Raw genomic sequence first — 13,325 nt, 5'->3', positions numbered from 1 at the left:
CGCACGGCGCACTTGTGCACGGCTTTGGCGGAATGGCTAACAGACAAACGGTATGCCTTCGTGACGCGCCATCCTGGACGGACCAATGAGACGCGCATGAGAAAAACTGCAATCGATTCGCAGAGAGAAAGCTCTTGTGAAGATCACTACGCACACAATGGTACCTCTGCAAAAGGTGGAGAAGAAATCATTCGAGAATATCTCGAATGTGGTGGGTTTGAAGCAAAGGAAGTCAGAGCTCATGAGTCGTCGGACTTCCGGCCGCCGACTGGATGAGGCGTACGCTAAGTACCGTATCTAATGGACCGACCTCCTATTCATACCAGCCTCGGTGTCGACGACCGCTGATATCTGGCCGGGAGGTAAAAAGAGCTCTTTGGGAATGACGGTACTTCGAATAGATGAGCAGTACAGTCTTAGATCGGCGCCTCTGGCATGCCGGCGTTTCCGGGGGAACGTACCATTTGAGAGGATCGCAGACCTCGTCAGCGAAATTCACGAATCGTACGACGTCCCGCCGTCGAAGATAACTGTCACTGAGAACGGATCCAATTTCATCAAGGCTTCCAAGGAATTGGGCGTACTCGCCGCTCATGTAGATCGTGACCTCAACGGGCTGAGAATTCGGAAAACGGTGATGTTTCAGTGGACGCCACCGATGAAAATGCGGCGAGCGAAGGAGAAAGCGAAGTTAGGAGCGGCAGAGAAGACCTGTCGGTTCGAGACAATTATCAATGTATCTCGAAAGTCCTTTCCCCATCGATTTTCTCCGGTGGTGACCCGTCGAGATTCGTTGGATGACTCGTTCACGGCTTTGATGGGACAAAGACCGAGAATTCCTACCCTAATGGCGAGACTAAACCTTCCGAATCCTTTAACTAAAGAAGACTCTCCGTACATCAAGGAGAATTTCGAGTGTTTGAAGCTGGTTGCTGTAGGCCTGGATGAACTGCAGACCGAAAGGTCAGCTTTCGACTGATTTTTTCTGACGACTCTCGTCGTGGTCAGGAAACAGCTCTCTGCGGTGTCCAGAACACGTGTGCGTTTCTGTGAGCCCGTCGTCGACGGACTTCTGCGGAGCATGGAGACTCGCTTTGAGAAGATTTTCAACTGCCGCACGATTGAAGGATAGAAATCTGCTTCAGCGTCGATACCCATGCCGACATTCAAGGTTCGCGTGCATCGCACCCGGGGATCGACCGTTCATTCTCGACCGCTTCCGAAAACTGATTAAGAATCGTCAAGCAAATGAACAAGGACGACCACTACGACTACTGCGACTTCGAGAATGGGGATACCACAAGCTCTTCGACGGCATCCCAAGGAATGGATGTTGTGCAGGAAATCATGCAGCAGTATCTGGAAGATGCGGATATCGCACTCTTAATGCTGGAGAAACATCCGACGATCGCTTCCATTTCCCGAGAATTCAACACTCAGCACCCATCCAGCGCTGGAGTGGAGTGTTTGTTCTCACACGCAACTATGACGAATGCTCCGAAAGCTAACCGCCTGAGCGATGCTAGATTCGAAGAGATACTTATTTTGCGAAGATCTCGATCTGTGTTCGACTGAATTCAACAGGACACGTCTTCCGCTATCCATTCAGGCCAGGAAACTGTTGCCCAGCCGTGCACTCCATGCGATTGTTTCTTTCCCAACCCGCCCGCCATAAAAATGTTGAGGGAATCGTTGTCGGATTAAGATATCTCGAGTATAGAGAGCTATGTGTATGCTACATGTATGTCGTTTGTCAGTTCGCCATCCCGCGAGAGCGGTGCATAAGTGCGCCGTGCGGTGCCGTCTCGAATGTGTTGACAAGTTCGAGGTACGATGTATAGAAACTTTCACCTTCGTTTTGGGCGTACCGGGCGTAGGCTCACACTCCTTGCAAATATCTGTAATTTTTTTCGTTTGCCTGATTTCTTCTTCGATCTCTTGAGGGTTCGAGGCGAATGGCCGAGAAAAGGGCTCTGTCCGGCAACTCGGACAGCGAGCTTCAAGCTTTGCGATGCCACTCTATTTAGAGCTTGACGAGAGCGATAATTTCGTAGTTGCGCTGCAACCGCGATCTTCTTACACTCTAGGGCTGGTGGAGCGCGCGCTTGCAGGAAGATCGTATGGATGCTCGAAACTCAGAGGGGCGACGCGAGCATTGGACATTGGAGAACTTCATACGTGCACGTAGGAAGCGTCCCCAAACACCCACCCCTCGCGCACGTCGAAGCTTTGCCGAGTGATTGGTTAGTTCATAATCATATATAGTTCATAATCGTGTCATAGTTCATAATCGTGCTTCTGATCATGAGCTCAAGACTACATAATTATGGTTACAATCAGAATCATAATGGTGATCATGGTGACCCCATGAAGAAAACCCTTCCATCGGTCCTCCGGCCCTGGCTATACCGGTGTTCACAGGCAGAAATGAAAATCGATTTGTTAACTTGAACGCTTCTGACGACGTACTTTTGTACGCTTGTACGTGTCACCGGGAGGAAAGACCACACCGGGATCACGATCCTGACCTCAGAGATCCTCCGTGATCCCGTCGATCAAAAAATCAGCATCGAAAAACTGCCAAAGCAACCGCCCGACCATGCCTGAAATTTCGTCAGGGATCATCGATATCATCCTCTACACTCTCCCATCAAGAGATTCCAAATCGGTGAAATTTTACTCCCCTTCTTTTTGTTCGCCTTTCCCATAGACTTAACATACGTACAATCGTAAGCTATCTTAATCATAAATGCAAGCGTACGAAAGTACGCCGTCTAAAGCGCACAATCGCAAATTCCGAATCTCATGTCTAGCGGTTTCTATTTTTCTATACAGGAGCAGTCGTCAGTTCAGCTCTATGCCGCAGCAGCGGCAAAGGTAGCGGCAGCATCTTACACCGCAAACAACAGTCAAAACACACACGCAGGCACCGTCCAGTTGCTTGGTTACTTTCGCCGCCGAGGAACGAGAGCCTTGTGTTTCCTCCCGACAGTCGATCGTGTCGACAGATTCAAGCTAGAAGCGATTCATTCTGAGCTCAAGTGTCGCTTTCTATTCCGAGTGAGGTTCTCGAGGATCCGAGTCGGCGATACTCCAGCAGGTGGGTTGTCATGATGATGAATTTTTTTCGCCATTGCCATCCTCAGACATAGGCAGCGATCGGCAGCGCGCTCCTTCTATTTTACTCTGCAGAGCAGCAGCCTAGCTTTGGCTATCGCTTGAGAAGCTTCCACGAAACCGGCGCTTGTTCGACGTTTGACTTAAGCCAACAATTTATCTGTGGGCTCCCATGCTCAGTTCGCAATGAATCGTGTATTTGAGTCGTCGTCGCCTTTGCCCACTGTTGCTCTCCAACCCCATCGATTGAATTTCCTGTCGTTGAAGTACTTGTTTCCGCCGAGCAGCATTGCTTTTCCGTCGGCGTATGACGGCTCCATCGCAGGCGGCCACGTTCGAATCGGACGGTCCTTCGGACGTGGAGATCTCTCCGATATTGAGGTGATATTCAAAGAAATCGTTTCTGGGAAGTCCTCCCGCATAGGGGACTGCCAACGAAAAACGCTCTTCGATCGAGCAGATTATCAGGCGACTGTTCAAGCAGAGAAGCCAGTCGTCCGTCCGGTCGGCCATTTGTCTGCCCATGCCCTCCCGCGCTCCGGTGCCTGAGGACAGTCCTCTCGTTGATCGGAGCTGTTTCCGATATGCTCCGAGTCTTCAGCGTCTGACTAATTGTGAGTTGAGGGGGAGGCAGGTAGTCTTCCATTCGGATCAGCTGTCCAGCCGGGTCAGCTGCGTGCGCCGTTTCGGGACAAGAACTGCGCTTCGCACCGGCAGCGCCAGACCTTGTCGAGTCGGACTTTTCCTTGACGGGGGCTGATTGCTCTACGAAGTCCTCCATTGACTCGGAGCATGTCGAGCTTTATTCAGGCTCTTAAAGCCCGTTCCAGGGAATCGTTTTTAGAGCAAACGAAGGTCGCAATCAACGAAAACCATCCTGCAGACCCACCCACGACGGTTCCGACCAGCTCCGAGGGAACACGAGTTGAACTGTTTCTGAATGACTTCGTCTTTGCGCAGATGCTTTTTTGGAAGGTAGTTGACGGAAGCAACGAGTTCCTCACCGGCTCTCAAAAAGGATTCAGAGATGGCTTGTGGACGCAGGTATTCCGAGTGCGAAATGTCGGACCTGATAACTTCCGCTCACGTAGCTGCTCGCAGATGACAAACCTACCTTGGCCTTGGATCTCGCCTGGTCTCGCGATTCCGAGGAATTTTTTCATGACATGTGGCTTCGATGCCAACTGACAACCCAAATCAGTGAATCATTATTGTCCGTCGCTCTCGGAGAGATCTATTCCTCCGCGATGCATCATACTGCGATTCGTGATGGCTTCGGATCGGCTCATACAGGGAGCGCCGAAAACCGGATAATTCTCAATAGTTTTTCCGATATTATCCTCGATAGGACGTTTTCTTGCATTCCTTGTTCTGACCACTAGATTCGTGGTGGATTTTCCGAATATCATTAGATGTCTCGGTCCCAATTCAACGGGAAAACTCGAATGATTGAACCAATTAGTGCGAATTGCTTCGACGGTCCAAATACATACCGAGTATTTATGGAACACTCAGAATGGCCCCAAACTGAAAGTCCTGCTGTTTGAGCGCTTCCTCGATCAGGATTCGGTCTGTATCGCAATGCTCATCAGATATCATCATTTCTCATTTCAGAATGTCGAATCTATTGGATGAAGTATTCACTCCGCTGAATATAGTCCTATCCGCGATCATAGCCGCTCTCACATGGACACTATTCGGACCGAGAAAAGGCAGCGCATCTCAAGATGACCAGCCAGCAGTGAAAATTCTACCAAAAATGAAGCGACGCGATATGACCGTCGTCGAGCTCCGAGAGTTCGACGGGACTCCGGAGAAGAACGACGGGAGGATCCTGGTCGCCGTCAACGGCACCGTTTTCGACGTGACGCGGGCGAGTCATTACTACGGACCAGGAGGTCCCTATGCGGCGTTCGCGGGACGTGACGCCTCCCGGATGTTGGCCACTTTTTGTCTGAAGGCCGTCGAGGGCCCTCCGGTCTACGACGATTTGTCGGATCTGAAAAGTTCCGAAATGGATCAAGTCAAAGAATGGTTTTTGCAGTTTAAGGAAAAATACGATGTGGTCGGAAAGCTTCTCAAGCCTGGCGACGAACCCACAGACTATTCAGATAACGAAGAGGCGACCGACGGAGGACAGAACACGTCCACCGAAGCTCCCTAGACGGAGGAAACTCATGTGCCAGCGGTCCTTGTCCGGGCCTCATATCTTGTATTGGCCACCCTGTACGATATTCTCAATCCTCCGATTTTGCAACCCATTACTACCTCTCCAATTATCGCGGCTGGTGATGACTCAATCGCTTACGATTGATCAATCCGCCCGTTCGTTCGTAGACATTCAAATTCAAGCCCTCCTGGAATATCGCGACACAGAGGATTCCATGGCTTCACCGTTGAGCGCGGTCGAGTTTTCTTCTTCTGAAGGAGATATGTCCGTATGTTGGCATCTAGTGAAATTCATATGAGCGTGGGGTTACCCCGGTGCAAATATGCTCGTAGCAGTTGACGTTCCAAGTGAGAAAAAAGAACTACTCTCCCCCTCCGGCTGTTCGAGCCATTGAGTGAGTGAACTTCTGTGAGAACACGACTCATCTTACTGTTATTCAAATCTCTCTGAACTCGCTGTTAGGTGTGTCTGAAGTCTGAATAGGAGTCGGGTGCACGGCGCAGAATCATCAAACGCACCTTGAGGAAACTTAATTGTCGCCGGAAATGATTCAGTGAGTGTTTTTGTAACTGAAAGAATACCTAGAGGAAGGATCCCCGCGAAGTCACGTTTCTCCGAGGAGAGCGGCAAAAAGGAATATTTTCGTCTGGTGAATCGACGGATATCGATGTGAGACTCATATAACACGTCACTACATACTACAAATATTCAGAATTCGTTCGTCAGACATCTTGCTCGACGAATTTGGAACCGATTCTAAAAGAAAGTAATCCCTCAACGAAACCTGGAAGTAATTATGGAATGATGATATAATATAAATAAAGCAATGGTTATATTCTTCCAAAACGTGCCATATCCGTCGATCGTTAGAGGAATCCGTAGGTTGGAGGATAAAGAAATCGAGGGATCCATCGGTCGGAAAATCCGTTGATCCTCCCAGGGACAGTTGATCTATAGGATGATCGCTCTCCACAATTTCCCCTGTTGCTCGTCGGACGCTCGAGAGTCAATTGGGAGGTCAATGGTCCCGGGGAATATTGAGGGATTTGCAGCATGATTCCTGCTCGATTCATCCAACAGAGAAACGATGTCAGAGCTCGTTCAGATTGTCTCATCGGACTCACGATGACCCTTCCCTCTGAAAAACTAACGGTCAACGCGGATGGGGTCTTGGATATCGCGAGCAAGATGTCTTGCTCGCATGTCCGAACCAGCGACTGGATGCTATTTCGGTTCATCTTATGGGTAAACGCTCCGAGTCAAGTCCAGCTCATTGTGAGCGATGAGATCGATGAACTCCTTCCGACCGTCGACAGGAGCGACACGTACCCAAGATAATAATACTGGTTGACGACCGGTGCTGGCCGGGAAGCGGGGACACGCCTGAGAACCTGATACCCGTCCAGCGTCTCTTCTTGGAACATCATCAGAGGGGTGTTACCCTCGGGGTACCTGCCTCGGGATCGAATCGGCAAACTTGATCTGTTCAATGATCAGTGCAACCCGAAGCCGATAGAAATCGGGCAATAATATTATTATGCGAAGCTGTCCCTCGCGTATGGCTCGACCAGCGCAGATAAGTAATCATCTTCCAGGAAAATCGATTCCAGACTCGATCGGGGAAGATCGACGGGGAAACTTCGGTGCTAGCGCTTCAAGTCCTGCCCTTTCCGCGGCTCTTCCCTGTTTCCCGCTGACATTAGCAGTCCGCAGCGGAGACCAATTCGCCACCAACAGCGTCACCCTGACTCTGTCTATATCCACGTATTCCCGGAGGCGTGTTATCGATATTGAAGCTACGGTATTGAATTATGCAATTGATACCGTAGGCAATCGAAGGACTTGGTCCCCGGAAAGACTCGTCACCTTTTGGAACCATGGCGAGACTCATCTTGGGAAATTGTGTGTGGGGCGTCATCATGAGATTACCGATCAGCCTCTTTATGACATCAGGCAGGCAGCTTGAAATCAGAAACATCGTTATTGTCTGAGAGTCTCGAGGGAGACTGAATTCGAAAGATCATCCCCCGAATGTCGCTCTCATTGACGATCTCGTCGTCAGGGACGATCCTTCTTCAATATCACCGTGATCTCTCGCTCATGCCGCGTGACTCAGAGTCCGAGGGTGTTCGCGTGGAGTTCCGAGAGACCATTCGCGTAACGGATACTCCATGAATTTCACGAGCATCGCCTCTGTATACAGTTGTTCAGTGGAGGAATGACTCATTGATTGTTTCCCCTTTGATTCGAACCCCAGCGTGCCAAAGACATATTACCGGGTGGGTTCCGAGGATGTGGCACTTCATTAATCTCGGTTATCTACCGCTGTTCGAGTTAGCATCTTTACAATGTCAAAACACGCATCTCTTTCAGTATTGGGGTAATAATATCGGGCTATTACTCCAGATCTAACAATAAGTTAAGCAAATCAGGCGTCGTTTTCTTAGTTAGTGTATTCAACTCGGGCTTCGTTACGGGATCAATGAGAGATTGATCATAGGAAACTATGTTCTTCTCGAGCTGCGTATTTTAGTGGTTAAGAATGTTTCATTCATATTCAACCGCGATATTGTGTTTCATTAGTCTTCGGAGTATGATATGATATCATGAGATTCAGACATGAGTTTGTCCGAGTCGGGTTCCTCCTCCTTTCTCGCGCGTCCGAATGGTTGCTCCACATTACGAAACAGCTAGAGGGTCGGAGGAACTGGAGTACGTAAATTGATGTACATATGGAATGTATCGTTGGGTAACGATGTATTGGATGGAATATGTTATTACAGATTAGATGATGATCAATTCATCATCTAATTACACATCACATCTAATAACACTTTGCGTGAAAACGCTTGAGGAGAACCATGCTGGATAGCATCTCACCACTCAGACGTCCCCTCGAATAATGCCGGAGTTTTCAAGCCTTGCTGAACAGTCTTTCTAACGCTACGCTAGACGGCAAAGTCATATGGAGGGTTCTCTTCATATTTTGAGGGAAGAGGAACTCAACGGTCTGAGCTCGGAGGCTTCTTTGGTAAGGTTGGCTAACACCACTACCATCATAATTCCAGTCTACGTAGTCCCGGAATAAGACTTGGAGGCTTTTCTTGACCGCTTCGCTCTCTCTTCTTTCCTAAAGATGGAGTGGGGTTTCCAAATCATCTATATGATACATGCATACATGAGAGCGATGCTCTTCGTTCGCATGTGTTTCGCTTACCGGGGTGAGGCAGTGAGTCAGTTCCGAAGCTAGGACGATGTCATATTCCTAAAATGCGAATTCTTGGCTCCGAGATTCGAGGCGAAAAATTGCTTTATCGAGGTCGGCAATATCAAGTACATATTCCGTCGTTTCCCGGAGATCGTCAACGGCACCAATGTTAACGTCGCGCTTCTTCGAAGGGAGAACCGTGGTAAAAAGCTGTTCATATGGTTGAAAGGTTCAAGTACGAAACGAAGTAGGACAACGACCCTGTTGACCGTAGACTTGAAGCTTCTGAAAGGTCCTGTTGATGTCAACGACAACCAAGCCAATGTACTTCGAAAGATTGAAATGGGGAGAGAGAGAAACCTTAGTGGAAAATTGATACTCATTCCGGATCGGTTTCATTTTGAACCAACGGTGATTGACTCGCTCGATTGCCTCCAAAATGCTCATAAAGTATTAAACGACTGGATTCTCTGGCTGACATAAAGCCCGAGTTCGACAATAACGATAATTTGGCTGTCTTGTGTCTTATTTGTGAAATCGTGACCGCGATAATAAGCGGGCATAGATATGAGATGATTGAGGTGTCACGACCTGAATTCGGTCAAGATGTTTCTTTTAACCACCTGAACTACCTCTTACATTAAAAATATTGCTCGGCCCGATTGCCCACTAGAAGTGAGCTCAACTCTTCTTTTGTCTTTGTCCAATCATTGTTCAACACCAACTTTGTATGTGAATGATTGATGAATAGTGGGAATCAAGTCAGGAGCCCAAACTATTGCGAGCGACGAAATCAATCGAATGACGCTCTCGAGTATAAACGTCGGAGCTACTGAGATCGAGCGAGGGACGGACCGTCATGTGTTTCTCGCTTTTCGGGGTGAGATTGGGGTGAAATTGAGTCCCGAGAGGCTCCAAGAAGTTCGTATGAAATGTGATCAGATAAGAGCTAGTTGCGGCATCAAGGTCCGGTGGGTTCGATAGAAGTCTTATCCGGCGCCGAAACTTGAAGTTGCGAGAGATGCAAGAGCAAATGGACGGACAACTTCACATTCTCGCGGTCAAAGCTCGCGATCTCGAGAGTGGGGTCGAAAGAGACGCCGTGCAAAAAATCGCGAGGCGGAAGTTGGGTTATTGTTCCACTTGCGCCATGTGCGGACAACCGACATTGCTTCCCGCTCGGAGGCGGAGTCTGAGAATTCAGAAATCCGTTCGGAAATTGGACAGCATCATCGATTTCGAGGAGACAGTCCATAGACTTGTAATCAGAGTAGCCCCCCGGAGTATGCAGCAGAGTGAAGAGTTGATGTTGTCAACGTCGTCGTTTTTCGGGGCTAATGTTGCTATCTGTCATAATCGTGATCGCGGTAATTTCCTGCAATGTCCGAGTGGACCGGTGAACCTTTGCACAACGGAGAATGCTAAGAACTATCTACGCAGCAGAATGAGCTAGTGGAGAATACCTAGTTCTCTCTCCAAGCAGTAATGTATGTATGTTTTTTATGGATAGCCGGTGATTGTAGGGAGAATATCGCATCCGTTCGTTTTTGGGGAAGAACAGGCACGAGAAATATCTAGAAGAATCTGAATCCGGAGCTAATCGTTGGTAATGTGTGGTTTCACTCTGAGTACCGCTAAGTTCAACAAGGCTGATCGGCGGAAATGACGTCTCTGACGGAACGCTCCCCGAGCCGCGACACGCGGTGAAGTAGAGCGTCTTCGAGGAATTATCAGTGGAGACTCAGCGGGGCGTTCGGATTTCGGATGGAAACTTGCGGCACTGATTCTCACCATGGCGAAGAGCCATCATGTTCAGTGTCATTTTGACGTGAAACGTCTTTGAAAAGGTCGGCCTAGTATTTCACCAAAAGTGTGACGAAACTTGTCCATTTTCTACGCTCAGCAGCTCCGTGCCTTCTACACCGATCGACACCCGGTTGGTGTCTTTAGATAGCAAATTTGCGGCACATCAATTTCATATATTTCCTACGGAATTCCCACACGCGCAGATCAACTCCTGGAGCCAAGAATGAGACCCTAGGACATCGGATCGAAAGTAAACAACGATTCTCCCGCTGACTCGACGGAGCGCAGAGCGCCGTTGGTTGAGCTGAGCGCGGCAAATTCGAACTTCAAAGGTGCTACTCAATCCGCAGAGTTCGTGTTCGGTCGGAAAGCGGGCCATATCTCACTCGGAGGAATACTGACGTACATGGACAGTTTTTCCTGAGAGAGCTCTTTCCCAGGGCTTTCCCATTGTATTGCCAGAGGAGAGTTCTCTCAGTGGAATCTTCAGGTTTTTTTTCTCGAGCGTTCCCCCCTATCATCGGAGCTTCTCGCGAAATATATCGGGATGGGACAACTCGGTGTCTGATAGTCAGCATTGAATACACTTTGAATGGCTTCCAGCGGGTGAATTTATTCATCATCGCCGTGCTCAACATCTGTTTCTAGCTACTACTCCACATTCGACTCTCTTGTAATCATTAGGGCTTCCAAATACCCGTCACGTTTGGGAACCGCGGCTCTCGGGTATCCGAGAACCGACAGGTTGGAACCGCGGGTAAGAACCGGAAAGACCGCATTCCTTCAACCACCCGTTTAGGACGGACTACATGCGGCGCCAGTGACGAAAAACCGAGAGCAAGTTGGTACGGTTATACCGATCCCGGTCAAGTCGTTTCCAATTTAATTAATGATCGTTTTCATCAGTCGTCGTATTGAAACTTTTTTTTCAGTATGAATATGTCATCGAGTGTTTCGGGGCTAAAGCTTGTCCTGTTCTCTCCCAACATCAAGCGGAGCACGCTGAAGTCCCTTTCTGGTTGAACCGACGTCGGAGGAATTGCTTCCAATATTTCTTTGCACAATGTTAAAGCTTGGCTCCGTCCCCCACCAGCCTTGAAAAGTGTCAAGTCCCTCTCAAGAGTCCCTTTAGTGCAGAGGGGAGGTGAACTTCGAGGTGAACTTGAAGCTGTTGGTTCGGCATACACGGTCTGCCACGTCAGAACCAACTGGGGGAAAATAACTTGGATTAGTCATGGTCACTCAATCGCGTGCGTTCGAGTATCTCCTGATGTACGCTTCGACATGAACAGAAACTCACTTCCTCAGGCTCTTCTACCACAGAATGACGCAGGGGGGCACTGGACCGACTGGGAAGGATCTCCTCCAAGACTTCTATAATGGCCAGATCGCTAGGAATCCCTTGACCAATTTCTTTTTCCAAGTCGAAACTACAGCTTGGATCACTTAAAATCGAGAGAACGCTCGAGAAAATGCTCCGCCGCTTGAGAATTTCCGCGACGAAGTTCTCGCGAAGCAACGTCGCAAGCTCCGTATCGATTTTGCGCAGGTCTGACAGCAGCAGAATGCAGAGCTTGTCCGCAGTCAAGAGCGTCGCCTCTTTTTTACACAACATCAGAATCGCTCGTTTGAATGGTATTAGAGCGTCGGCGATTTGCTCCAAAGCGGACACATCCGTTGCGCTTATGGGGGTCCCATGTCGAGAGAGCACATTATTGAGTGCGGGTAAGATTCGTAATGCTCTCTCTATCATCAGACAGGTGGAGTACCACCTGGTACGGCAATCGAGTATCGGACGGAGTTCTCTACCATTGAACTCCTCCTTCCGCGTTGTTTTCCGTATCTCGTCCATCATTATCGGTTTTCTCTTGAATTCGCGACAAGCGCTCCGTAATCTATCTATGACTGCACCGAGACAGACGGCTGTAGTGCCAAGATCCGCGTCTACCTCTGTCTCGTCCAGACTATCTCTAAACGTATCATCTGACACCCCGTTCTCTGTTTCTTCCGGGACGTCGTCTCCCCGATCCGCAAGCAGGATGTCGATATCGAAAGCTAGAGCGTTACGTCCGTATATAGTTTTCCGCACAACCAAATCCAACCCGTGCGCAAAGCACTTCTGCTGCTTGATCAACATGAGATCGAGAGCTCTCCGAACGTTACTTGCTCCATCTGTCGATGCTGCGGCAAAATCTTCCGTCGATAGACCCACTCCGCGGAGTCGGCCGCTTATCAAATCGCAGAGATTCGAACCGGTTTGTCGATCATCGATCCTTATCAAACCTAGAGGGAGTATCTTCGAATTTCCCAACAATACGGCATGATGGTGTACATTGACTGTGATGTACCGATCTGTTCCGACCACAGTCGCTTCATCGAAAGACATAGCGAGTTTGTAACCTGTAGAGGGAGAGGCTAGCGTCAGATTGAACTCTCACGGCTTGGAGGAGTATCGTTTGAAGGATTCTAGAGAAAGCTGGATATATTGCGGAGCCTGATGACGAACCTCCCTCTATGATGCCTTTGAGTATGGCTCTCATCTGGTCCCGCACAACATCAGCATCTTCTTTCAAGTACTTCCGGAGCGTGGAGCCGGATTTCGGCGGCTGCATCCCGTTTGGATGCGCACGGGAGAAGAGTCTCCGTATCACTGGCGATTTGACAATCTGATGTATGCTGAAGTTCGACTCACATACTAGGCGAACTACCTCGCTCCGGGCTGTATGTTCCTGGGCGAGGAATTTATCTAGCTTCAGCTGTTTCCTCGGTGTTCCCTTTTGGGCGAAGTCCGATATTGCAAGTGGAGCTGTGGGGCTCTCGAGTTGAACCGAAGCTGGCTCCCAAGCGCTGTCTTTCGATATGGAGTGCTGCTTCGTCAAATGCTTGATGACCGAGCTCGTGGAGCCGTCACTTTTTAACCCCTGACGATCAAGATACTCAAAATACTATCAGTATTAGGATGTTAGGATACTTCCGATTCATTCATCAGAGCTAGATACCACTCAAATAGCGGGCTCCGACGAT

The 13,325-nt window shown here is 49.1% G+C and overlaps 1 protein-coding gene across 2 annotated transcripts; it reads left to right on the top strand.

The window, feature by feature from the left end:
- Positions 1-2,652: 2,652 nt before the first annotated feature.
- LOC100907555 (membrane-associated progesterone receptor component 2) lies at positions 2,653-6,133 on the top strand. 2 transcript variants are annotated; one of them, XM_003740220.1, is made up of 3 exons: positions 2,653-2,729; positions 2,836-3,100; positions 4,732-6,133. In XM_003740220.1, exon 3 carries the CDS (start codon positions 4,733-4,735, stop codon positions 5,279-5,281), a length of 549 nt encoding a protein of 182 aa, XP_003740268.1. In that variant the 5' UTR covers positions 2,653-2,729; positions 2,836-3,100; position 4,732; the 3' UTR covers positions 5,282-6,133. The 2 variants fall into 2 exon arrangements, with proteins under 2 accessions (XP_003740268.1, XP_018493822.1); XM_018638306.1 differs by lacking the exon at positions 2,653-2,729 and having other exon boundaries at positions 2,784-3,100.
- The last annotated feature ends 7,192 nt before the right edge of the window (positions 6,134-13,325 follow it).

Source organism: Galendromus occidentalis, unplaced genomic scaffold, assembly GCF_000255335.2.
Source record: "Galendromus occidentalis unplaced genomic scaffold, Mocc_1.1 scf7180000076870, whole genome shotgun sequence".
Taxonomy (NCBI): Eukaryota; Metazoa; Arthropoda; class Arachnida; order Mesostigmata; family Phytoseiidae; genus Galendromus; species Galendromus occidentalis.
This window is presented reverse-complemented; position numbering and strand designations above follow the sequence as displayed.

Coding starts and splice junctions, on each gene's coding strand:
- LOC100907555 (XM_003740220.1), top strand. CDS start 4,733: ATGTCGAATCTATTGGATGAAGTATTCACTCCGCTGAATATAGTCCTA.